Consider the following 24917-nt stretch of genomic DNA (forward strand, 5'->3'; position numbering starts at 1 on the left):
CTCCTCTCCAAGCTTGTTTCCCCAGCATCCTGGAGAAGCCCAGGGAAAAACCCAGCCTATATTCCCGCTGTAAACGGTCCACATCCCCTCCAAGCTCCCTTTGTGTGTCTCCAAGCTGGACTGCAGGGATCAGAGCTGTGCTGCCCGTGCAGCACCCACCCGCCCCTGGGAATGAGGATAATGGGGTCACAGAGCCATCACTTGGACCTTGGCGCCCTCGGCTGGTGGCGGCCAAGGTCTCCCAGCACCCAGGCCGCTGGGAGTCTCTAAAGGGGAGGGGTGGGGCTCGACTGTCCCCTCCCCCTCAAGTTTGCTCTGTCCTGGGCAGGCCGTAGTCCCAGTTGAGAAGCTGTGCCCCCTTGGGTGTTTTGGAGGTTCAGGGTGGGTGTTGAAAAGCCCTGGGGGAGAGCAGAAGGCTCGGGGGCCTGTCTAGGGCATGGCATCCCACGTGGGTGTCAGCACGGCCGCAGAAGAACCACTCCTCTGGCCCACCCATGCCTGCTAGGCCATGCTTCTTCAGAAGTGGCCACAACTCTCCTGACGTCTCCAGAGCCGGTCATTCCACCCAGGGGGACTTCAGCTGCCACTGGACACTTCAATTGTAGGCTGCGACTGGTTGCCAGGAAGGAGAGGGCCGGTGAGAGAGCCGCGGCAGCCGTGGCAGGGTGTAGGGGATGGTTGACGGCCAGGGCCCCCCTCTCTCTCTCTCTCTCTCTCTCTTGCTTGGTTTCTGTAATGAGGAAGTTCTCCGCAGCTCAGTTTCCTTTCCCTCGCTGAGCGCCTGAAACAGGAAGTCAGTCAGTTAAGCTGGTGGCAGCAGCCGAGGCCACCAAGAGGCAACAGGCGGCAGGTTGCAGTGGAGGGGCCTCCGCTCCCCTCGGTGGTGTGTGGGTCCTGGGGGTGCCCGCCGGCCCGGCCGAGGAAGCCCACGCCCACCATGGTCCCCTGCTGGAACCACGGCAACATCACCCGCTCCAAGGCGGAGGAGCTGCTTTCCAGGACGGGCAAGGACGGGAGCTTCCTCGTGCGTGCCAGCGAGTCCATCTCCCGGGCATACGCGCTCTGCGTGCTGTGAGTACAACCTGCTCCCTCCCCAGGCACAGATATGACAGAGGGGCTTAGAGGGGGCCTAGCTTTGGGATGGGTTGTTCTTATGTCACAGGACAGAGTGATCTGACATGCACACTTCCCCGCCACCCTGTCATGGACCTTGTCCTTGGAGTTCAGAGAGCTGGTCTCGTGGCAGGTTTTGCAGCCTTGGAGCTGTCAGAACCACTCTGAGGCCTGATCTTACACCCCAGCTTCCCATGAGCTGTGTGGACCTTGTGGCTTCCTTGGAGTCTGGGGACCGAGAGAAGGGAGTTTGGGCTTTTTGAGCCAGGAGGAAGCTGAGGGCTCTGTGGAGGTGGGTGTGTTAGAGATCAGCTCAAAGATGCCCAGCTCAGAAACCCTGAGAAGAGCAAAGGTGGCAAGGGGGACCCTTCCTGGAGCACCCAGGCTTCGGGCCCCTGGAGGAAGCTGTTGTTTGGCGAGCCAAGAATATGGGGTGAGTTTAATCAAGAAAGGACTTTCCGTTCAGTCAGAAGCTGCTTTCAGGGGCCTGAGAGCAGAGGAAGTCACCATTACCACCAGCGAGCAGCCTCTTCTCTCTCCTGAGCACTCGGCTGTGACCTCTGCCCACCCCCCACCCCCTCAATTTGGGTCTCTGTCACCATCAACTCCTCCCACTGCCTGGTTGGGGATGTTACTGAATGTACCAGCTGTGCTAACAATGGAGGAACCAGCCACTTGCTGAAGGTTCCTTTCTAAAACCCCCTTCCTGTCCAGTGTCTGAAGGAGGCCCTTGCCCTGCAGCTCTTGGTCTAATCATAGGGGGGCCTTGCCCTGCAGCTCTTGGTCTAATCATTTTGCCGGGGCCTCAGGCAGTGCCGGAGTGTAGTCAGGGAAATGTGTGTCCACCTGAACATCTCAAGTAGCATCCCTGGGCTGGCAGAAATGTTCCCCCGAGCAGCCAGGGCCTTGCCCTTCTCAGGGCAGGAGGGGAATTGGGTGATGAACCCAGACCTGTTTTGAATACTGAGTCACAGCTGGGACCTGCCGTGCTAAGCATTTGTTAGCCCATTTCATCCTCACCACAACTTAAATTGAAGGTCCTGTTAAAAGCCCCACTTTGCAGATGAGAAATCTGAGGCCCTGGCAGGTTAAGTGAGTGATAACAGTCAAAGCCACGGCCATCTGCCCCCAGAGGCTGCAGCTGAGACCAGCAGCCTGTGGCCCAACCTCTCCTGCTCCCAGTCCAGCGGGGCAGGCGTGTAGCCTTGCGGGGCTGGAGAAAGAAGCAAGGGGAGCCACAGTGTTTACAGGGTCAGCTGGGGCACTGGAAACCAAGCCAGGCTCACAGCTGGTCGCTGGCCTGTGCTGACAGTCTGCAGCCCCACCTCCAAAGACTGGTTTCCTGTGCCCCCTCTCTCATGCCTCAGGGGAAGGAACGCAGGCCCAGGCTGCCTGGACTTCCCCAGTGGGGACCTGCTGCTGCCGGGGCCTTAGAAGGAGCAGGAAGATTCTCTTAGGCCTCTCACAAGCCCAGTCTGACTCCACCTGGCCCATGTGGATTACTTGGATTTCTCTCCTGGCCCAGTGGGATCTTGTCCTGGCTGTTTGGTGTTGGCTGAGCCGAGGGCTTCCAGGGCCCCGTCTCATTAACCTTCGCCACAGCCCTTTGACCAGGGCTTGCTTTGTGGTTGCTCAGGTTACAGACATGGGGAGTGGGTCTCTCTGACTCCAAGCCATGAGCATCTTAACGTCTAGGATTAACCTGAGCCAGAGTCAGAGCTGGAGAGGCCTTGGAGAAGCTCTGGTGCAACAGCCCTGGCTTTTCAGGGGGTAGACAGAGTGCAGAGAGCCTGAGGCCTTTGCCCACCATGCTGGCTGGGGTCAAAACTGCTGGGATCCAGGCCAGTTCTCGTATTCCTTCCTCTACATCTTCTCTCTGAACCCTTGTCTGCACTGAGTTCTCTCAGAGTCATGATGGGTGTGCAGTGTCTGCTCCTTAGAGAGGGACCTGTGGTGCCTACAGATGTCCACTATCCTCTTAGCTGAAGCCTCGTCAGCCTCCTATCCTGAGGCTGCTGGGCTGCAAACACCAGGAGCCCCACCCCTTGGCCAGACAAACCCTGGGCTCAGGGTTTCCCTTTCTCCTCTGCTCAGGGTGGGAAGCTTCCCTTCCTGCAGGGTCAGGCTCCACTGTAGGTCGTGGGTTGCTATGGACCTGCAGACTTTCCATACATCTGCAGGCTTCATATGGCTGCCACCCTGGATTTTGCCAATTATGGAGATTTTAAAACTAAAAACTAATTAAATGAATGATAACAAACTGTCATCTTCCAACACCTCATTTCTTGAAAGAAAGCGGCCCTTGACACCAAAAGAGGCAGGAAGGGCATTAAAAAAGAAAAAAAAAGCCAGTCATTTAAAGCAAAGAGATTGAACTTCTTGAAAAACAAACCCTACCACCCTTAGTTTTCTGTGTTCCCTGCAGAGTCGCCGTGGCCTGACGGAGATGGCAGAGGCAGGCAGTCCTAGGCTGAGGGGTGTGCAGGGCAGCCGGGTTTTCTGCGGCTGCAGAAGTAGCAGGCTTTGCCCCCTAGCCCTGGAAGCCTGGAGCCACCCTGCTCTAGAAGTGACTGCAGAAGGAAGCCACACACTCACCCTCCTGCCCTAGCAAAGTCCATGGGAAAAGTATACCTGCCCCATTGCCCCTCAGATCCCCCAGGTGCCCTGACCTCATCCTGCCTGGGCCCCAGCAGCACTCCCTCCCAGGCCCCCTCTGGTGGGCAAGGGGACAACGGCCGGAGTCTCCACCTGATGGTTTGGGCAAGTGTGCCTGGAGTCTCAGGAACTGAGAGCAGCCTCACCAGGGAGGGGCCTTTGTGCTCAGGAAAGAGAACAGGATTTGACTATGTAAATGGACTTGAGCGGGGGTTGGACATCAAAAGACAGGGCTACAGTTCAGTGCCACCCACGTGACTTAGGAGTGCACATTCTGCCCACACCCAGCAAACCCTGCATTTCCTCGAGAGAGGTCAGCCCCGTCACCTACCACTGGGCAGGAAAGCTTTGATCTCACCTCAGCAGCTTGGAAAGCCCTGCTTGACAGGGAGCCTGGGCTCCATCTCGGGGCACAGACAATTGCAGTGGGAAGACTCCAGCAGGTGGCTGCCTGGTTTGGGTCCAACTCTGCCGTCTTTCAGCCAGGGGCTCTTCTAAGTAGGGCCTATGTTGTCCCACCCTGGTCCCCACTCAAATTCCCCGGCAGAGTTGGCCCTGCTCCGGGGGGAGTCTGTGGGTGCCTCGAGGGGACGTTGGGTACATCGTGGGTGGGAGACATTAAGAGCTGTCAGGCTCATGCCCTCTCCTGCCATGCAGGGGCCAGCACACCTGGCAGGGCCTTATGCTGCAAAGAAGAGATGCCTTGGGAATGGGGTCAGTCAATGCAAGGGTCCATGGGTCGGCCGAGCCGGCATCCCCTTGTGCAATCTGCACAGGCAAAGCTGATTAAAGGCCCAACGTCAGTATATAGGCTGCCCTCTCTGCAGGAGCAGCTGGGGCCCGGGATCAGGCCTAGAGTGGCCGGCTCAGCTGTCTGCCATCCAGCCTGGAGTTGCGCAGGAGGGCGGCGTTCCCAGCCAACCACTCCAGAGAGAGGGGGCTTCCCTCATGGGGGAGGCGAAGGCACGTGGCTGCCTTTGGCTCAGAACCCAATGCCTGGTCTGGCCACAGCTGACAGTGTGGTTTTGGTTTCCCTCCACATGTGGCCTTCCACAGGCCACCCAGGCACCATGGCAGGGTCTTGCTTACCCCTTCCCAGGGGCAGTGTAGACAGTGCACCGGACAGACCTGGCTTCACCAGCAGAAGGTTGTTACCAACCTGCTCCGCCTAATAACAGCAGGCAACTTCCAAAGAGCTCTGTGCCAGGCACCATTCTAGGCTTATATTGACTCATTTGATGTCCACGAAGACCTTCAAAGGAGGTCCTATTATCTCCACTTTACAGATGGGGAAACCGAGGTGCAGAGCAGTTTATGGAACAGGCCTAGTTTACAGGACTAACAAATAACAGGGCCAGGATTGCATGCATGATCTTCCTGGAAGCGAGAAACAGAGACCATAAGGTGGCCTGTGTGGGGCGGGGCAGAGCCTGGAGAGGGAACTTCTCATGATGGAGCCGCAGAGAAGGGACTTGGGAGGGCGAAACTCCTAACCTCAGAGAGTCCAACAGAGTTGGAAAGCTGTGGTGTGAGCAGGTGGCTAAGTCTCCCTTTAGAAGCTTCAGTAAAATAGACACTGTTAATTATTTTTGTGCAAATGCAATAAGGCACTATTTTTCATATCTGATATTGACAGTCAGTGGGAAAAAATGCTGGCCCAGGCCGTAGCCAGAGCTACTGACATCTGGCTCACACCAGAAAGCAGGCCAAGGGGCTTTATGCAAGGCTGACTGTGCCGGGTTTTCTCTCTGCATGCGAGACCAGGAAGGGGTATGTGCCCTGGAAGGCCTGTGTATTTCACTCACTAACTGTATCTTCCATGTGAAGTGATGCCGAGCAAGCATGTTAAAATGGAGTCTCCAGGTTTTCTGTGCCTACGCTCAGCCCCCCAGAAAAGTCCTTTCGGGTCCAGAGATTAGGCTCCAGCTTTGATGCTTTGCATGTTTGTCTACCTGGTAGGTTAAATTCATAAATTCATGAACACAATCAGCACTTCTTGGGTTTTTTTTTTGACAGAGTCTTGCTCTGTCGCCCAGGCTGGAGTGCAGTGGTGCAATCTTGGTTCACTGCAAACTCCGCCTCCCAGGATTAAGCAATTCTCCTGCTTCAGCCCCCCAGGCAGCTGGGATTACAGGTGCCTGCCACCACACCGGGCTAATTTTTTTTTTTTTGTATTATCCTCAGGTGATCTGGGCTCTTCAGCCTCCCAAAGTGCTGAGATTACAGGCATGAGCCACTGCACCTAGCCTTTTTCTTTCTTTCTTTCTTTCTTTTTTTTTTTTTTTGAGACAGAGTCTCGCTCTGTCGCCCAGGCTGAAGTGCCGTAGCGTGATCTTGGCTCACTGCAACCTCCACCTCCAGGATTCAAGCAATTCTTCTGCCTCAGCCTCCTGAGTAGCTGGGATTGCAGGTACCCACCACCATACCTGGCTAATTTTTGTATTTTTAGTAGCGATGGGGTTTCACCATGTTGGCTAGGCTGGTCTCGAACTCCTGACCTCGTGATCCACCTGCCTCGGCCTCCCAAAGTGCTGGGATTACAGGTGTGAGCCACCGCACCTGGCCTTTTTTTAAAAATTATTTTTATTTTTTATTTTTGAGACAGGGTCTCTCGCTGTTGCCCAGGCTGGAGTGCAGTGGCACAATCACGGCTCACTGCAGCCTTGCTTGATCAAGCGATCCTCCTGCCTCAGTTTTCCGAGTGGCTGGTATTCCAGGTGCAAGTCACCAAGCCTGGCTAATCTTTTTTATGTAGAGACAGGGTTTTGCTATGTTGCCCAGGCTGGCCCCCAACTCCTGGAGTCAGGTGGTTCTCCCACCTTGGCCTCCCGAAATGCTGGCATTACAAGTGTGAGCCGCTGCATGCAGCCTCACATCAGCACCTCTCAATCAATTGGTGCCATCTCCCTGCACATGAACCCTTGCGTCATGATGACATGTGGTCCTCACAGCCAGGCCTTTCTCCCCACCCCAGACATAGAGTGAGAGGAGCTCTGCTCTTCCCTCTATAATTCGTGCCATGTTGTGCACTCCTGAGAAGCAAGGCTCTGTGGTCTGCTGGCTCTGCTGGGCTGCATTTGCAAAATGCTAACCTTCCTGTTTCAACCCAGCATCTTCACAGGTGGAATGAGGATGACAAGGCCAAAGCCCACTCGTTGGGTTATTTTTTCAAATTGAGGTATAATTCATATTCCATACAGTCACCCTTTCTATGGTGTACAATTCTTAATTTTTTTTTTCCAAGACAGTCTTGCTCTGTTGCCCAGGCTGGAGTGCAGTGGCATGATCTCGGCGCACTGCAACCTCTGTCTCCCGGGTTGAAGTGATTCTCCTGCCTCAGGCTCCTGAGTAGCTGGGATTACAGGCGCATGCCACCATGCCTGGCTAATTTTTTTTTTTTTCTTTTTGAGACAGAGTCTCACCCTTGTTGCCCAGGCTGGAATGCAATGATGTGTTCTTGGCTCACTGTAACCTCCACCTCCTGAATTCAAGCAATCCTCTGCCTCAGCTTCCCAAATAGCTGGGATTACAGGTGCCTCCCACCACACCCAGCTAATTTTTGTATTTTTAGTAGAGACGAGGTTTCACCATGTTGGCTAGGCTGGTCTCGAACTCCTGACCTCAGGTGATCCGCCCGCCTAGGCCTCCCAAAGTGCTGGGATTACAGGCGTGAGCCACTGCACCTGGCCCTGGTATACAATTCTTTATCGTGCTTTTAGTGCATTCACAATGTTGTGAAACCAACACCACTGTCTGATTCCAGGACATTCTCAATGCCTCGAAAAGAAAAGAAACCCTGTACCCACAGCAGTCACTCCCTATTCCCTCTCCACCCAAACCCTGGCAGCAACTAAACGACTTTTTGTCTATGGATTTATCTTTTCCGGATGTTTCATAACTGGAAACATACAACATGTGGACTTTGGGGCCAGCTTCTTTCACTGAGCACAATGCTGTCAAGCTTCATCTGTGTTGTGGCATGAATCATTCCTCTCCAGGGCTGACTAATGAGCCACTGTATTGAAAGAACCACATTTTGTTTATCCATTCATCAGTTGACAGGCATTTGGGTTGTTTCCACTTTTGGGCTATAATGAATAATGCTGCGATGAACATTCATATACAAGGTTTTGTGCAAACATATATTTTCAATATTCTTGGGTCTATATCTAGGAGCAGAATTGCTGGGTCATTTAAGTCTAACACTTTGAGGAACAGCTAAACTGTTTTCCTTGGTGGATCCACCATTTTGCATTCCTACCAGCAACATCTGAGGGTTCCAATGTCTCCACTTCCCTACCAGCACTTGTTATTATCTTTTTTATTATAGCCATCCTAGTGGGTGTGAAGTGATGTCTTATTGTGGTTTTAATTTGCATTTCTCTAATGGCTAATGATGCCAAACGTCTTTTCTCATGGTTAATGGCCATTTGTATTTGGAGAAAAGTCAATTCAGATCCTTTGCACATTTAGAAAACAGGGTTGTTTGTCTTTTCCTTGTTTCCTTGGGTTATCGAGAGGATAAAATGGAAAGATGTGAGTGACATTTACAGCCCAAGGCCAGGCATGTGGTAAGCACCCACCGAATGCTTTGCACACATAAAAATCATGCTGGTGCTGGGCAAGGTGGCTCATGCCTGTAATCCCAGCACTTTGGGAGGCCGAGGTGGGTGGATCACCTGAGGTCGGGAGTTCAAGACCAGCCTGACCAACATGGAGAAACCCCATCTTTACTAAAAATACAAAATTAGCCTGCGATGGTGGCACATGCCTGTAATCCCAGCTACTCGAGAGGCTGAGGCAGGAGAATTGCTTGAACTTGGGAGGCAGAGGTTGTGGTGAGCCGAGATGGCGCCCTTGCACTCCAGCCTGGGCAACAAGAGTGAAACTCTGTCTCAAAAAAAAAAAAAAAAAAAAAAAATCATGCTGGTGATCAGGTGTGGTGGCTCACACCTGTAATCCCAGTACTTTGGGAGGCCGAGGCAGGAGGATCATGAGGTCAGGAGTTTGAGACCAGCCTGGCCAACACAGTGAAACCCTGTATCTACTAAAAATACAAAAAATTTAGCTGGGCATGGTGGCGGGTGCCTGTAATCCCAGCTACTTGGGAGGCTGAGGCAGGAGAATTGCTTGAACCCAGGAGGTGGAGGTTGCAGTGAGCCAAGATGGTGCCATTGCACTCCAGCCTGGGCGACAGAGCTAGAATCCGTCTAAAAAAAAAAAAATCGTGCTGGCAATTAGTCTTTATGAGCTAAAAGTGACTAGTGACATCTCAGAAGCAGAGGAGTACAGGACCCATCTGTGAAGAACATTCCATACAGAGGAGAGAGGAGAATGGGGGCAGAGGATTGCTTAGGAAACTTCCTGGAGGCCTCCGGGGGATGCTGAGTTGTCACTTGAGGCCTCCTTGGAGGAAGCACTCAGAGAGATGGAAGCAGGAAGAGGACTGAGGGATGCCCCTGTGACGGAGGCTGCTGGGGACAGGGCTGGGAGCCTGGAAGCCGGCAGGAGGAAGGGATGGGGGCACAGAGGCACACAGAGTGAAACCAGGGGCAATGAACATGACATCAGGAAGAAAGGCAGGCATCTGAAGACCACTAGGCTCCAATTGAGGGGGTGGGTGCAGAGGGGACTGAAGTCCTGGGGCTGAGGATGATGGAAGGAGCACAGCATGTTCCATGACGGGGGTACTCAGGCTTGACAGGTGCGGCAGCACGTGGGGACCAGATTCTCTTCCCTGCTCACTTCAGGCTCCCATTGTCCCCTTTCATTAGGAAAACACGATATTAACAAGTGCAGGCCCCTAACAGTTTGGGTTCAATACTTATTGTAAACAACCCCACGGAGGGCTGTCCCCAAGAGATCATTTGGGACCTCCCCGGAGCAGAGAGGCTTGCTGGACCACACAGCTGTCAGTGGCAATGGAGAAACAAATAGATCTGATAAACAGCAATGTCCTGTTCTTTAGAGTCACTTTAGAAAATGGTATTTATACAAAGCACAGAAAGTACAAAGCAAAAAGCAGAAAAGTAACAACCCCATCACTGAGACACTAGAATAACCATTGTTAATTCACTGGTGTATCTTCTTCTTCTCTCTACCTCCCTATATGTATGTAATTTCCATTTTGTATATACATGTATTACATGTATATGTATAATTTTAGTCTGAGATTTCTAGCAGCATTAGCATTTTCCCATTTAGTTAGAATTTCTTCCTAAATATCATATTTTAATTTTAGTCTGAGATTTCTAGCAGCATTAGCATTTTCCCATTTAGTTAGGTTTTCTTCCTAATGATCATATTTAATGGATGTACAGGATTCTATTACATGATGTGCCACACTTCATGAAATGATTCTTCTATTATCAGATATTTAAGTTATCAACAGCATTTTGTTGTTATAAATATGGCTGATGAAGGTCTTTTGGAGAAATGTTATAAACATGTCTGGTTATAGATTCCGAGGAGTGGAATTACTAGATCGAGGGACAGGAATGTTTTTAAGGCTCTTGATACAGAACGATACATTGCTTTCCAGAAATTTTTTTCCATATATGCACCAGTAAGCTGTACAAGAGAGTGCTCGCCTAATTCTAACCTTCCTATTCTGAATATTTTCATTTCAAAACACAATACATTGCAAGGTGAAGGTGGTGAATGTTCATTTTGATTTGCATTTGATTGTGGTCACGTTGAGCTTATTTGATAGAGTTATTGACCCTCATAATCCCTCTTTCGTGAATGGTCTGTTCAATTCTCTTTGCCATTTTTCTATCGAAGCTATAGTTTTTCTGTTATCTACTTGCACAAGTTTATATCACACTTGTTGCAAATATTTTCATTGTGAGTTTCCTTTAAGTTTTATGATTTTTTTTTGACATTCAGGGACTGTAAATTTTTATATAGTGAAGTCTCTCAGTCTTTTCCTTTTTTCTCCCTTCGCTTTTCAATGCAGAGAATCCCTCTGCACACAGAAATTCACTTGTTTCTTCTTGTACAAGGCAGGTGGGTTATGACAGAGACTTTGGAGCTAATAGACTTGGGCTAAGGATTCAGCAGGTTTTTTTTTTTTTTCAAGATGGAGTCTCAGTCTGTCGCCCAGGCTGGAGTGCAATGGTGTGATCTTGGCTCACTGCAAACTTCTGCCTCCCCGGTTCAAGTGATTCTTCTGCCTCAGTCTCCCGAGTAGCTGGGATTACAGGCTCCCGCCACCATGCCCAGCTAATTTTTGTATTTTTTAGTAGAGACGGGGTCTCACCATATTGGCCAGGCTGCTTTCAAACTCCTGACCTTGTGGTCCGCTCGCCTTGGCCTCCCAAAGTGCTGGGATTACAGGCGTGAGCCACCACGCCTGGCCAGGATCCAGCAGTTTATTTAATTCCACTGGGCCCTGGTTCCCCTTTCGAAAACCAGTGCTAAGAATACCTATGTGGTAATGTTGTGGGGCAGATTGGATGGAAAATATGTATCATGTTTTTAGCACAGTACTTGGTAAAAACAAATGAAGCAGTTATGGGTTTTTTACTTTGGTTTTTGTTTGTTTGTTTTACATTGAACCATTTAATCTCTCTGGAATTAATTTAATAAATGATGCAGGATACAGATTTAGGCTGGGCACAGTGGCTCACACCTGTAATTGCAGCACTTTGGGAGGCCGAGGCGGCCGGATCACCAGAGATCAGGAGATCAAGACCATCCTGGCTAATATAGTGAAATCCTGTCTCTACTAAAAATACAAAAAAATAAAAATAAAAATTAGCTTGGCGTGGTGGCGTGTGCCTATAGTTCCAGCTACCTGGGAGGCTGAGGTGGGAGAATTGTTTGAACCCAGGATGCAGAGGTTGCAGTGAGCCAAGATTGTGCCTCTCTACACCCCAGCCTGGGCCACAGAGTGAGTCTTTGCCTCAAAAAAAGGAAAAAAAAAAAAAAGATTTGTGTGTATTTTTCTCAACTAATCATCTTTCCCAAAACCTCTTACTGAATAACATTCCTTTACCCTTTGGGGTTCCTCTTTTATCATATTTTAAGTCATATATCTTTCTTTGTGTTTGTACTCTGTTCCATGTATATCTGCTTTTCTTTCACCAATATCATAACAATTATACCACCTAATTTTATAAAATATTTTATTTTAGGTGATTTTCATATCTATTCTTCCAGGTGAACCAGCTAATAATATTGCCAAGTTGGAGAAAACTACTATTGGGACTTTGATTGGAATTGTACAAAATCCATAATATAGCTGGTATAAATTGACATTTTGGTAATATTCAGTCTTAACAAATATGGTTGTCCCTGTTATTTTAAATTTTGTAATTTTCTTCATATAGATCCTGCATATTTATTGTTATAATTTCTTCTGATTATCTTATACTCTTATTACTATTGTGAATACATTTTCCCCTACATTTCATTATAACTGATAACATACAGGGAAGTTTTAGATTTTATAAATTCATCTTTTATTCTGTCACTTTACTCACTCCTCATTATTTCAAATTGTTTTTTGGTTGCTTCTCTGGGATTTTCTTGTTTGACTCTCATGTTTGACTCTCATGTCATCTACAAATTACCATTGTTTTGTGGTGTACTTTCCAAATACTTATGACACTTATTCAGATTTCATAACTTATTGCATGGGCCAGTATTTCTAAAACACTACAGTGGGGAATATTGGAAAAAGAAAACATCCACCTCAAGGAGACATACTGTGAGAATCGCTATGGACCACCTGGGAAGGGCATGGGATAGCCTCTGTCACCTAGTTACCACTTGATAAAAGGTAATTGTTGCTGTTTGTCATGTCCAAGAAGAAGCAGTCTTCTTCTAGTTTTAGAAAGAGTTCTGAAGGACTGAGTATTTAATTTTTATCAAATGCCTTTTTAATATCTATTGTGATGATTATATTATACCCCTTATTTCATTTACTGGTAAAATAATTTTATATATTTATATTTGGTTTATATATATATGTTAAACCATTTTGCATGATTACAATGAACTATTCTTGATACAATACTTTTTATTGTACTCTGAAACTTATTTAGGGTTTTTATATATGTATTCATAGTTGAGGTTGATTTACCTGATTTTGGTTATGTTATGGTTTTAAGAGTCATGTATATTTTACAAAATATTCTGGAGGCATTTATGTAGCATAATTATTATCTGATTTTTGAAATACTTAAAAAAAAGTTGGTAAAGCCACTTCTTCTCAATGCCATTTATACAGATAATTCTTTAATAATTACTTCAATTTATTCTTTAGTGTTGAATTGGTCTTGTTTTCTATTTCCTCCCATGTCACTTCTGTTAAGTTATATGTAATTTTCAGAGAACAATCTATTTGTTGAGATTTTCAAAATTTCTGGCAAACAATCATGCATAGTTTTGTATAACTGTAAGTTTTCTCTTTTATTGTGGCCGTCTTCATTTTCTCATTTCTAACTGTTTGTGGTGCCCAGGGTCCTGGCAGGAAATAGATGGCATGTTCAACAGGAGTGATAAAGACAGGAATGGCAAGGCAGCCAGTGGCTGGCACCCTCAGGATCCATTCCCACCCCTGAACTGAAGAGGCAGTGGCCAGAGCTGTGTCACCAGAACCTGGCAGGGCTGCAGCTAGGAGACTCCAGAGGTGGAGTTCTGTCCCTGCAAATCTGCAGCAGGCAGGGTGGGGTCAGTGGAACAAATCAGCCCATCCCCCCTTCACTTACCCTGCTGGTGCCTTGCTTCAGCCAAACCTGGGTAAAGCAGCCCCCGGAGATTTGCTGGCTGCACGGGGCAGGTGGAAAAGGGTAGAGAGTGGGTCTCGCTGGGGGAGGGGATGCAGGGAGAGGCTGTCCAGCTCACTCGCATTTGTTTCTTTCCTTGATTCTGTTTGTCACAGGTTTGTCCATTTAATCTCCTACTTTTCAAGTGACAGGCTCTTAGGTTGGTTAATCTCTTCTGCTTTTTGTTTTTATATTCTAAAAAATGATCTCTGGACCGGACACAGTGGCTCACGCCTGTAATCCCAGCACTTTGGGACACAGTGGCTCACGCCTGTAATCCCAGCACTTTGGGAGGCTGAAGCAGGCGGATCACCTGAGGTCAGGAGTTCAAGACCAGCCTGGCCAACATGGTGAAACCCCATCTCTACTAAAAGTACAAACATTAGCCGAACATGGTGGCGGGTGCCTGTAATCCCAGCTACTCCGGAGGCTGAGGCAGGAGAACAGCTTGAACCCGGGAGGCAGAGGTTGCAGTGAGCCGAGATCGAGCCATTGCACTCCAGCCTGGGCGACAAGAGCGAAACTCAATCTCAAAAAAAAAAAAAAAAAAAAAAAATCTCTGTCTTTTCAGGAAGCCCTGTTGCATCTGTAGGACTGAGATCAGCTTCTGTATTTCTCTTCTTCCCTCTCTTTTTTAAATCTTTGTCTTTTCCTCTAGTACCACTTTCTTGAGTGTGTCTTTTTCCTTGTTCACTTTCTCCAATCCATAGCTGCTATTTCCTGCCTCTGTTGTGTGTTAAATTCTGACTCTAAACGTCCCGGCTGTTCCCTAACGGTCAGTTTCCTTTATCTCAGTTTGCTCAATTTTCACAATCAATCCCTCCAATTTCTGATATGCAGTGGTCTCTCGAATCTTCCTGAGTTCACAAATCAGACTTGTCCAGAATTTATTTTTATCAGTGATTCTATTTAAGATGGAAGTAACTCCCTGGAGTCCTTAGGAAAATGCCCTTTTCTGGATGGTGACATGTTTTCATAGGTCAGGTGATTTTTCTTTTCTGACAAAGAACTGTCGAGAACAATTGGATCAGATTTGTTCAGAGATGGGAGTGGGTTAAAACGACTGGCACTGGATGGGAGATGACAATTCAAGATCCAGCCGGTGGTGGGGCCAGAGATGAGGGTGCGGTGAGACACACAGAGGATGGGCTCCCTCCAAGGGTGGAGAGGGGGCGCCTCATACCTGGGTCTTGTCTTTGAGTAGCTGTCAGACGAGGAATAGCCCGCTGGACCCTCAAGCTGTTGTGGGGGTGCTCAGCCAGCTCCCAATAATACTCGGCCAGCCTCACCTCCATCTCTCACCTCCTGGCCAGCTGAGCCACCTGTTAATGCTTTCTCCCTTCTGGAGGGGTCCAGGTTAGCAAGAAATGGCCTCTTTTCATTCATCAACTTTAGCTTTCTCTCTGGCTGTGATTCTTCAAGGTTTGGAGTGGCGAATGGTGAACAGTTTGTTTCCCAAGGTTGCCACACATTTTCTTGTCCTTCTACATTGGTGCAAATAGCTTTTTTTGTGTGTTTTTTTTTGAACGCAGGGTTTCCAGCCCCCATTCTCCTACCCCATCTTGTCCAGAAATCTGCAGAAACACAAGTCTTAAGAAAGTGCAAAAACACAGACAAAAACATTAGAAATTAGAAATGATACGTAACAAGAGTCACAAAAGGATTTAAAAGCAATTACAGGAGCAGATCAGCAAAGCAAGATAGGAACACAAAGAGGTTCTTGAATTTTATAGTTGGATTCTCTGTCTCTCTGTGGGTCTGTCCATGGTGAAGATGTTCCTGGGTCTGGCTGTCAGTGTTCATTTGGCTAGGAATGGCCATACAGAAATGCTAAGATTTATCTGAAAGAATCAAACACGATGATGTTTCTTCCTACTTCCACGGGCTTGTCCTCCCATATTAGAGTAGAACTTCTCGTACTACATCAGGGTTGACCTGGTCCGGAAATGCTCTTCTACTGAGAAGCACCTTCCTGCCTCTTCTTTGCCCCACACTCCGCACAGGGTGGGCACCTGTCATCACCCAGCACCTGTGGGAGTCACATGGGAAATTGGCTGTAAGCCCCCCTTCATTTGGGAATGGAACAAATCTCATTTGTTAGCAGAAGGAAGTACTGTTGGGCCCAGTGCTATCCTAACCCAGATCTCCAATGGGAATAATCCTGATCTGATTACTCTGAAAGGCCATCCAGTCACTGGGAGGAGTCTCAGCTGAGAGCCAGTGTTAGCGTAACAAGGTGTTAACCAAATCACCACAAAGAGCTGGGGAAGGGCTGGGCGGGACCCACTGCCCCCAAAGAGCAGTGAGCATGTTTTCCAGGTTATGTTCCAGGGCAGCAATTGCCAAACACTATTTAGTTGTAGAATCTTTGCTTTAAACATTTTGCATGCAAGATATTGTGTGTGTGTGTGCATGTGTACATACACATATGCATGCAGGCATGTTACATGTATACACATGTATGCATATGTTGTGTGTGCACATGTATATGTGTGTGTGTGTGTATATAGGACCAGAGTGAAGTACAAACTGCTGGTGGGGTGGCAGGCCAAGTGAGCACCTTCCTCCACCGCTTGGCAGAGTCCCCACACCCATGGAATACAGTTTGGTACTACTGCTCACCCAATGACTTGTGTGTGGCGGGGCTGATGGGGTGTGTGTGGGGTGGTGCTGTATGTTTTCCCTTGAAGGTTGAAACTGATTCAGCCCTGGGGGTCAGAATGTCCAGCCCTGTGCATTGGCTATGCAGGGTCATTAACATCTGCTGAGATGTTACTGTCTAAGGGGGAAGTATCTTCTTCCTGTTATACTAGCTTTTGAATTCTGATCTGTTTTGGTAACATGGAGCTGTTTCTTTGTTTCAGTGTTTCTAGAACATCTTTGAAAAAGCCATAAAGGTTTGTCTGCCACACTTGATTGAACCAAAAAGGCTTTCCTGTTCTGTGCGCCTGCCTCTGACTCTCCCTTCGTGACTATGTTCTTTCTCTCTGTCTACAGGCTGATGTTTGGGCTGGCTGGAGCTCTTCCACAAGTCAGCTGCCCTCAGCCAAATAAGAGGCTGTTCTCACCCCTCACCTCATTTGCATACCTACAGGAGGAAGTGCCAAGGGAAGAGAGCATTGAAAAATAAGAGCACAGCAGAGTTGAGCTATCTCCACATTTGTCTGGCAGGCTCTGCAAGGGGGATTGAGGCCAGTGGTTCTCTGTGTCCCAGAGGTGTCCCTGGGAGATGTAGTGTCACTGGACTAGAGATTCATCCTTGCTGTCTCTGATGCAAGACGATTGTATCAATTCAGGCTCTGGAGGTAGGACAGGGAGCAGAAGGATGGGGACTACAGCCATGGGAGAAAGACAGAAAAATCACCTTTTCTATGTGAAGTGAAGAGACATGTGGAAGTGAAATTACTCAAAATTCTTTTTAAGTACCCATGATGCAAAAGCCATAAAATAAAATATTGTAAAATTAGCCACATAAAATTGTAAAACATCTACACAGCTTTAAAAACAACCTGTTAAAAATAACTCCAAAATATATTGTAGCATATATCAGAGTCTTATTCATAACTAAGCAAAAAATGATACCAAAATAAGCGAGTCAAAGACACAAAAGGGAATTCACAGAAAAAGAAATACAGATAACTAAACATGAGAACATGCTGAAGGACTTTTCTCATAAAGAAAGGCAAATTAAAGCAAGTTATCATTCTCACCTCTCAGATTTGCAAAGATTAAAAGGTCTGATAACAGCCAGTTGGCAGGGTGTGGGGAAATAGACACATTCATATCCGGTTAGTAGGAGAAAAAAAAGGCCACAACTTCACTGGAAGACAGTTGGTAGTCTCTATCAAAATAGCAGATCTCCAGGTCATTTAGCCAGCTGTCACCTTCTAGTGATTTATCTACAATCACTAATAAACGTCAACACGTGTACAGCACATGGTGAAACATGATGAAAATAGTAATAAACCATCTCTCACTTGGCTTGAGAAGACCTCTATGATCTTTTTTGGTGAAAAAAACAAATTTCAGAAAACGGTATATATAGTATGATATTATTGGCATCTAAAAAGATATGCATATATAATCTTGTGGGTATGTTTAAAATTTCTGAACTTACTTACAAACAGGAATAGGAAATCTAAGAAGAGGGGCTCATGGGAGTGGGGAAGGAGATGTTTATTTTTTATTTTATATCTTTCTGTATGGTTTTCATTTTTTAAAGTTAGTATATATTTTAAAAAATCTAGTTAAACAGGGTCAAGTGCAGTGGCTCATGCCTGTAATCCCAGCACTTTGGGAGGCCGAGGTGGGTGGATCACCTGAGGTCAGGAGTCGAGACCAGCCTGACCAATATGGAGAAACCCCATCTCTACTAAAAATACAAAATTAGCTGGGTGTGGTGGCACATGCCTGTAATCCCAGCTACTTGAGAGGCTGAGGCAGGATAATTGCTTGAACCTGGGAGGCAGAGTTTGCGGTGAGCCAAGATTGCATGCCATTGCACTCCAGCCTGGGCAACAAGAGCAAAACTCTGTCTCAAAAAAAAAAAAAAAAAAAAAACCCCTCTCTACTAAAAATACAAAAATTAGCCAAGTGTGATGGCAGGAGCTTGTAATCCCAGTTACTTGAGAGGCTGAGGCAGGAGAATTGCTTGAACCTGGGAGGCAGAGGTTGCAGTGAGCCGAGATCGTGCCACTGCACTCCAGCCTGAGTGACAGAGTGAGACTCTGTCTCAAAAAAAAAAAAAATCTAGTTAAACAAAACATACCAATAACATTTGTAAATGCTCAGTGGAGTGCCTGTACCTGAGGGGGTGAGTGTGTGGAGCTTCTACACTGAGGCACTGGCTTCATTACAGAGGCTGGTCCTGTCTACAGGGCTCTACGGGCCAGGCGAGCCTTCCGGGCTCAGGAGAATCTTAAGTAGCAAAATGGGGCAAGATTATGGTGGGTGAGAACAGACCAGCAGCTTTAAGTAAGAGCCTAAGATCCAAATAGCTTTCCCTCGATCTCCTGACAGCCTTCTGGCCTCAGCAGCCGATGGATTCCATGGGTGTTAGCTGCTGCCAGGGTTTCAGCAGGCTGAGGGCCACCCCAGTGTGCCCCTCTCCCAAGGTGCTAGCACTTGACAGCCCCCTTTTCCTCTCACAGGTTTTAGGAAAGTGAAAAGTACCATCTCCTCCTCACATTAGAGATGACTGTGCCAAAGGAAGGTAGAGCTTCTAGAAAGAGAAGAGAATCTGGGATTCCTAGGACCTTCTTGTTAGAAACAACCCCAAGACTTGCTCTCCAGCTGCTGGGGCAAATCCAGGTCTCAGCAAGGCTGGTGGCCAACCCCTGGGAGATAATCCACGGGGCATAGTGTCCAAGAGGATGAAGCCGTTTGGGGGTGGCAGGGAGCTCAGCGGGAACGAGGTGCTGAGTGATCCCTGCCCCTGACAGGTGGCCCCTCTGTGGCTGTGCCTGGCTTTCCATTCACCATAGGCCGCTCTGCTTGGGCCCACTGGAGTCGTGTTTCTTCTTCAAACACCCCCTCTTTTTTGTTGTTTTTTTGTTTTGTTTTGAGACGGAGTCTCGCTCTGTCGCCAGGCTGGAGTGAAGTGGCATATTCTAGGCTCACTGCAACCTCCGCCTCCTGGGTTCAAGTGATTCTTCTGTCTCAGCCTCCCAAGTAGCTGGGACTACAGGCGTGCACCACCACGCCCAGCTAATTTTTGTATTTTTAGTAGAGATGGGATTTCACCATGTTGGCCAGGATGGTCTCAATCTCTTGACCTTGTGATCCACCCATCTCAGCCTCCCAAAGTGCTGGGATTACAGGCGTGAGCCACCGTGCTTGGCCTGCAAACACCCACTCTTGCTCTATCTTCTTGGCAGCCGAGAGGTTAAGAAAGCCCCTCCATGTGGCAGACTCCTTTAGATCAGACCCTGTAGCTGCCGGGTCCCCACCTAAATGACACCCCCCCCACCTTTTCCTGGTGCTCCCTGAGTGCAGAAGCAGTGGGGGAATAAGAGTGCCTCAGCCCACGATTGCTGGACGTCAGGACTCACCTCCATCTTAAGAGAACGGTCAGCTCTGAAATTCAGAGACTTTGTGTCCAGATTCCTCAAGCTGTGTCAGGAAGTCTTGTCTTTTCAGTTAAGAGGAAACCAGGTCTTCCTGCATGGGTTCTAATAAAGTCTTTGATCTATTTCAGGTATCGGAATTGCGTTTACACTTACAGAATTCTGCCCAATGAAGACGATAAATTCACTGTTCAGGTGAGTCCTTTATAAACCTAGAAATCTGAACCTGACTTCAGCCGATACTGGCAGAGAAAGGGTGTAAACGATGAGGAAGAAAGCGCACGCGCAGGTAGCCGGACGTGAAGGCCTGGCTGAGCCTGGCTTCCTCCCAGGTGTCCGTGGGGTGGCTTAGCTGGTAAACTGGGGCCCTCCAAGTGACCCTGCTCTGTGACATGACGGAGTTGCATGCCGCAGGCTATTTGTGGTCCATGGGTATGAAGAGGAAACGAAGGTGAAGCAGACTGTCCAGAGATGAAGGGAAAGGAGGGGCTGTGGCTTGGCCGACTGTTGTCTTCAGTCTCTCAAAGGAGAGAGAGGAAGTGGCTCAGGAGGGAGAGAAGGGAGGTGAACTTACAGGAGAACAGACCGTGTTTTCTGAGGGGCTGCGAGACTAGCACAAAACAGTGCCTTTCCATTTGTAGAACTCTGTTCTGTCCGAGGCTGGTGCTCACTGCATCTGATTTCACCAAGCAAAGTCAAAATGTGCAAAACTTGCAGTTCATTTTTTAATATTTTTTATTTTTGAGACAGAGTTTCACTCTTGTCACCCAGGCTGGAGTGCAGTGGCGCCATGTCAGCTCCCTGCAACCTCCACCTCCCAGGTTCAAGTGATTCCCCTGCCTCAGTCTCCCTAGTAGCTGGGATTATAGGTGCCCGCCACCATGCCCGGCTGATTTTTGTATTTTTGGTACAGATGGGGTTTCTCCATGTTGGCCAGGCTGGTCTTAAACTCCTGACAGCAAATGATCTGCCCACCTCGGCCTCCCAAAGTTCTGGGATTATAGGCATGAGCCACCCCGCCGGGCTGCAGTTAAATTTAAAAACAAAAATCAGCTGCACCCGTCCAAGCCCGGGAAGGCCACCCTAAGCACGGTTTACTAAAGGCTTTGTTTCGCCACAAAATGTGACAACTGAGTGTGTGGAAGCCAGGAAAGCTATTGTTATCTGGCTGCATGAAGAGCACGTGGAGGTGGCAAGAAGGAAGGAGACAAAGTTTCCACATCCCGGGTGTGTGTGTGTGTGTGTGTGTGTGTGTGTGTGTGTGCGTGAGAGAGAGAGAAAGAGAGAGAGATGCTCAGTTCTCAGGGACTAGAGTAAGAGGCACAGCAGTGCATCCATGTCCCAAGCAGAGTAGCCGGGGTCGACAAAGGTTTGGATATCATGTCATGGAAGAGCAATGACGGCGTTGGAGGAGTTTGGTTGAAAAGAAAGTGGAAGTGGGAGGGGAGAGGCAGGGTACACTCTTCAGTTTCAAAGCTTGAAGGGAATGATTCATTTTGTGCGAACTAGGATGCAGTAGTAGACAGGGAGCTGGACTCAAGGTGCGGGGAGACCACAGGCAAGTCCCTGGGGGCAAAAATCCTCCAGAAGTTGTCAAGAGGGAGAGCGTGGTGAGCAGAACGCCCCTCAGGAAGACAGCTTATGAGGATGGAAGGAATTGCTTCGAGGAGCGATGTGATTGAGAGAGGCCCAAGGGGCATGTGTGATGCAGCCCGGTCCAGGGGCGTTTGCTGCGAGGCCTCCTTAGGAGATGCGAGTTTAGGCTCAAGCAGAACCACTCCCTGCGTAGTTAGGCTGGCATTGCTGCCGGCTGCCTCATCCTCCTGCCCCTGTGTCCACTGCAGCCTCTAAGGCACATCTGCTGAAGGCTTTCCACCGGCCTAGGGCGCCCGCAGGTTTGGCCTGGTTCTTAGCAGTCACCAGGAGCAGATGTTGGCACACCTAGTACAAGAAGGTCCTTTCCAGTGCTTGGCAGCTATTTGCCATGGGAATGTCTGTCTCTGACATGGGCTCTTCACCATGTGTGGGATGTGAGCAGCGGAGGGGAGCCCTGTCTGGGGCAGGCAGTTGGCCTCAATGACCTCTACCATTTTTTTCAAGTCTAGGAGGGCATGAGCTTTTCTGGCAGAGTTGGCATCTGTGATAGGTGGTTTGCTGAGAGGAGTCGGCACACTCTCTTAAGTTAAAAGTGGTCGATGCTTTTGATCTTTTTTCCCTTTGTGGTTTCTTCTCTTCCTTCAAAGTGAAGAAAACTTTAAGTATGACTGGAAAAGACATGACTCTGTGGCTTCTAGTAGAGTCGGCACCCGCCGCCTATAAATGTGTAGACTGCGTCTCCGGTTTGCCCCTCTCTGTCACCATCATACTCTTGCTACTGTGACGTCTTGTGACCCTGGGAACTGCTGATGAAATCCGGGGCCTCATCAGGCTACTGGGCAGGGGGTGGTGGTGGTGCAGGGAACAGAAACTCGCCTTGGCTGACTCTGTAAGGCGTAAGGGGTGGGCGGCCTTTGTGGAGATGTGCAGAGCCAGGAAGGAGAAGGCTGCCCTAGGGCCTTGGAACCAGAAGAGCATGGGGTCTGCACGCAGCTTCTCCCGTGGATCAGCTCTTCTCTGTGGGGCCGCTCTTCCCAGCCAGCAGCCTTCCTTCTCAGTCCCCAGTCCTAAGAAGGAGTCTGATGGCTCAGCCTCCACGGCTTTCTCCGCATGAGCCACTCAGGGGCTGCCAGTCTGTGTATGAATCGGCTGTCTTGGAGCAGGTACCCCCCTCTGCCTCTCGGAGATGGGGACAGAGTCGTGGGTGCAGCGTGGCTCCTTAAGGTCTCCGCTCAGCCAGGACAGTGGGCGGGCAGCTTTCAGAGAAGATGGGTGGCTCTGCTGGACATATCTGCTCCTGACCCCGGCACTAGGTCTGTGACCTCTGCAGTAGCTGACATGGTACAGGGAGCTGTGGACCTAGGTGGTCTGAAGAGGTTTTCCTTCAAGGTGAATTAAAGGGGAATTCTCATAGGATTCTCCTAGGTGGACTCACCTATGAAAATCTACCTCCAAGAGTAAATGACAGCAGACGTCCACTGAGGACCAAGTGCACACTCATGCCCAATTAAGCAGACTCAGAGCCCTTCGGGGAAGCTTTAGCAGTTATTGATCTCTGCCTATTTTAACTCAAGTTCCTCTTTTCATGTTGAGGCAAAACCTCACAGTCTTTTCTGAGCTTAGCCACAGTTTCTAAATAACTCATTCCTGACACCTGAGCCTGTTCAGTGCCACCAGAATACGAGGCTCCCCAAAATAAGAATCTGGCCTGAAATTTTGCCAAGTGAAGCACCGAAAGGCTTTCATTGTTTCTTAGTTTAGTAACTTTAGCTCTTTTCCTGGGGACTTCTGTTCTCTTGTCAACACCAAAGATCTCATCTTTGTTCTTTGCAGACTAACTTCATGGAGTTGGCCCACGTGTCATAGCCCATGACAGCCCTGTATCAATCAGGGAGAGGAGCTGCCTCACCTGGGGGACTCTTTTCTCTCGCTCCATCTTTCACAGACTTAAAAAAAATCCGAGATGGGAGGGCAGGATGCAAACTGTAACTTCATCCAACCCCCTCGTTCTAAATATGAGTGTTGCTGAGAACAGCGGAAGTTGGAACTCACAGCCAGGCCTCCCGGCCTCCCCGGCTAAGCTTTCTTCCTTCCAACCCAGAAGGTGTTTCCAAGCCTGTCTGGAGTCCCCTGGGGAAGGATGAGCCCAGGACTCTGCCCAGAGGGACAGGGAGACAGGGCAATGTGGCCTCTCAGAGAGCTTGGCCTCTTGCCCTTCACATGGTTATAGATAATATTTGATCCCAGGTGGCATCTGTCCCTTGTGGTAAATCAGTGAGGTGCCCCTAGAATGAAAGCAGACTCCATTCCCGGCTGGGATCTGGGTTCAAGTCCAATTTGGTCAGCAATGTGGCCTTGGGCAAGGACTGCCAAGAAACTGCTGGAAAGTAGAGATCACACACATACCTCCCAGCACAAGGAAGCTGCTGGGGAGGAGGGTGGAGACAGCAGGGAGCTGGAGGTGCTTTAGAGCATTCTAGGCAGTGCTGGGAGTGGTGGGGAAGGAGGGGTAAATTTTGGAACTCCATCTCCCTCAGCTCTGCTCTTTGGGCTATGGGCTTCATGTCTTCAGGGACCTGAGTACGCTCTGGAACTGTTAAGCAGCTGTTCAACAGCTGCTGTGCCACTCAAACCCTGAGAACCTTCTGGACTCAGCTTGCACTGTTTTTCCTGGTTGGGGGAGGATTGGGGCAGTGCTCTGAGCCCTGTGTGAGGCCAGACGAAGGCAGAACGGCTCAGTCCCGCAGGCCTGACTGTCCCACACCAAGAGAGTGGGTTTCTTGTAAAGCCAAAACTCCTTTCTTGACTTGGAAAGGGAAGTGACTCTCCCCTAAGAGAAGCGGTGCCTATCTTGAGCTGCTCGCTGCAGACTGAGCTGGGAGGCTGCTGCTGCCTTTGAAATGGCCCCTCTTTGGGAAAGTAAGGAAGAGTCTGAGGTCCTGCAAGCCGCCCTCATGGGCCAGCTCCAGGGTGGCCAGGGAGGCCTGGAGTGGCCTCAGACGTGTCGCATAAATGGCTGTCTCAAACCTAGGGCCACAGTTGAAGCAAAAGAGGCCCTTCGGCTCCACCCTACAACCTTTTGGCCCTTGTGTCCTTTCTAACATCCTTCCCACCAAGAGGAATAAAGCAGAAAATTAGAACTACCCATAATCCCCTATCACATCAATGTTCTCTGTGAACTTCCTGTCTTTTCTTGAGGTTGAGATTGTATCTAGGATATTGATTGTTTCAGTCAAGATGGGAGCACCCCCAGGTGTTTTTCTGTTTTGTTTTGTTTTGTTTTTGAGACAGGGTCTTGTTCTGTAGACCAGGCTGGAGTGCAGTGGCGCGATCTCGGCTCACTGCAACCTCTGCTCCCAGGCTCAAGCAATTCTCCCACCTCAGTCTCCTGAGTAGCTGAGATTACAGGTGTGCACCACTATGCCCAGCTAAATTTTGTATTTTTCTGTAGAGATAGGGTTTCACTATGTTGCCCAGGCTGGTCTCAAACGCCTGGGCTCAAGTGATCCACCCGCCTCAGCCTCCCAAAGTGTTGGGATTACAGGCGTGAGCCACCACGCCCAGCCACACTCCCAGGTTTTCATGCAAGTTTAGATGAAGAGTTAGAAAATATCTATCTCATAGACCCTTTCATTATTCTTTCCCGATTTGGAAGAAAAAATCCAGTGGTCTGAGCCATTCCGGTGAGTTCTAAAGAAGAGACACTTGTGACTCA

At 48.8% G+C, this 24917-nt stretch overlaps 1 protein-coding gene across 5 annotated transcripts in view; it reads left to right on the top strand.

The window, feature by feature from the left end:
- The first annotated feature begins 291 nt into the window (after positions 1 to 291).
- The window catches only part of INPP5D (inositol polyphosphate-5-phosphatase D), a 149026-nt gene continuing 124400 nt past the window's right edge, over positions 292 to 24917 (top strand). For 2 of the 5 annotated variants that reach the window (XM_016950727.3, XM_063790880.1), the window contains exons 1-2: positions 298 to 1071; positions 19738 to 19801. In XM_016950727.3, the coding sequence (XP_016806216.2) occupies positions 938 to 1071; positions 19738 to 19801 (198 nt within the window). In that variant the 5' untranslated portion in view covers positions 298 to 937. Of the gene's footprint in view, positions 1072 to 19737; positions 19802 to 24917 lie in introns of all 5 variants that reach the window. The other 3 variants (XM_063790879.1, XM_016950728.3, XM_016950726.3) reach the window with 2 other exon arrangements.

This window comes from Pan troglodytes, chromosome 13 (assembly GCF_028858775.2).
Source record: "Pan troglodytes isolate AG18354 chromosome 13, NHGRI_mPanTro3-v2.0_pri, whole genome shotgun sequence".
Lineage (NCBI taxonomy): Eukaryota > Metazoa > Chordata > Mammalia > Primates > Hominidae > Pan > Pan troglodytes.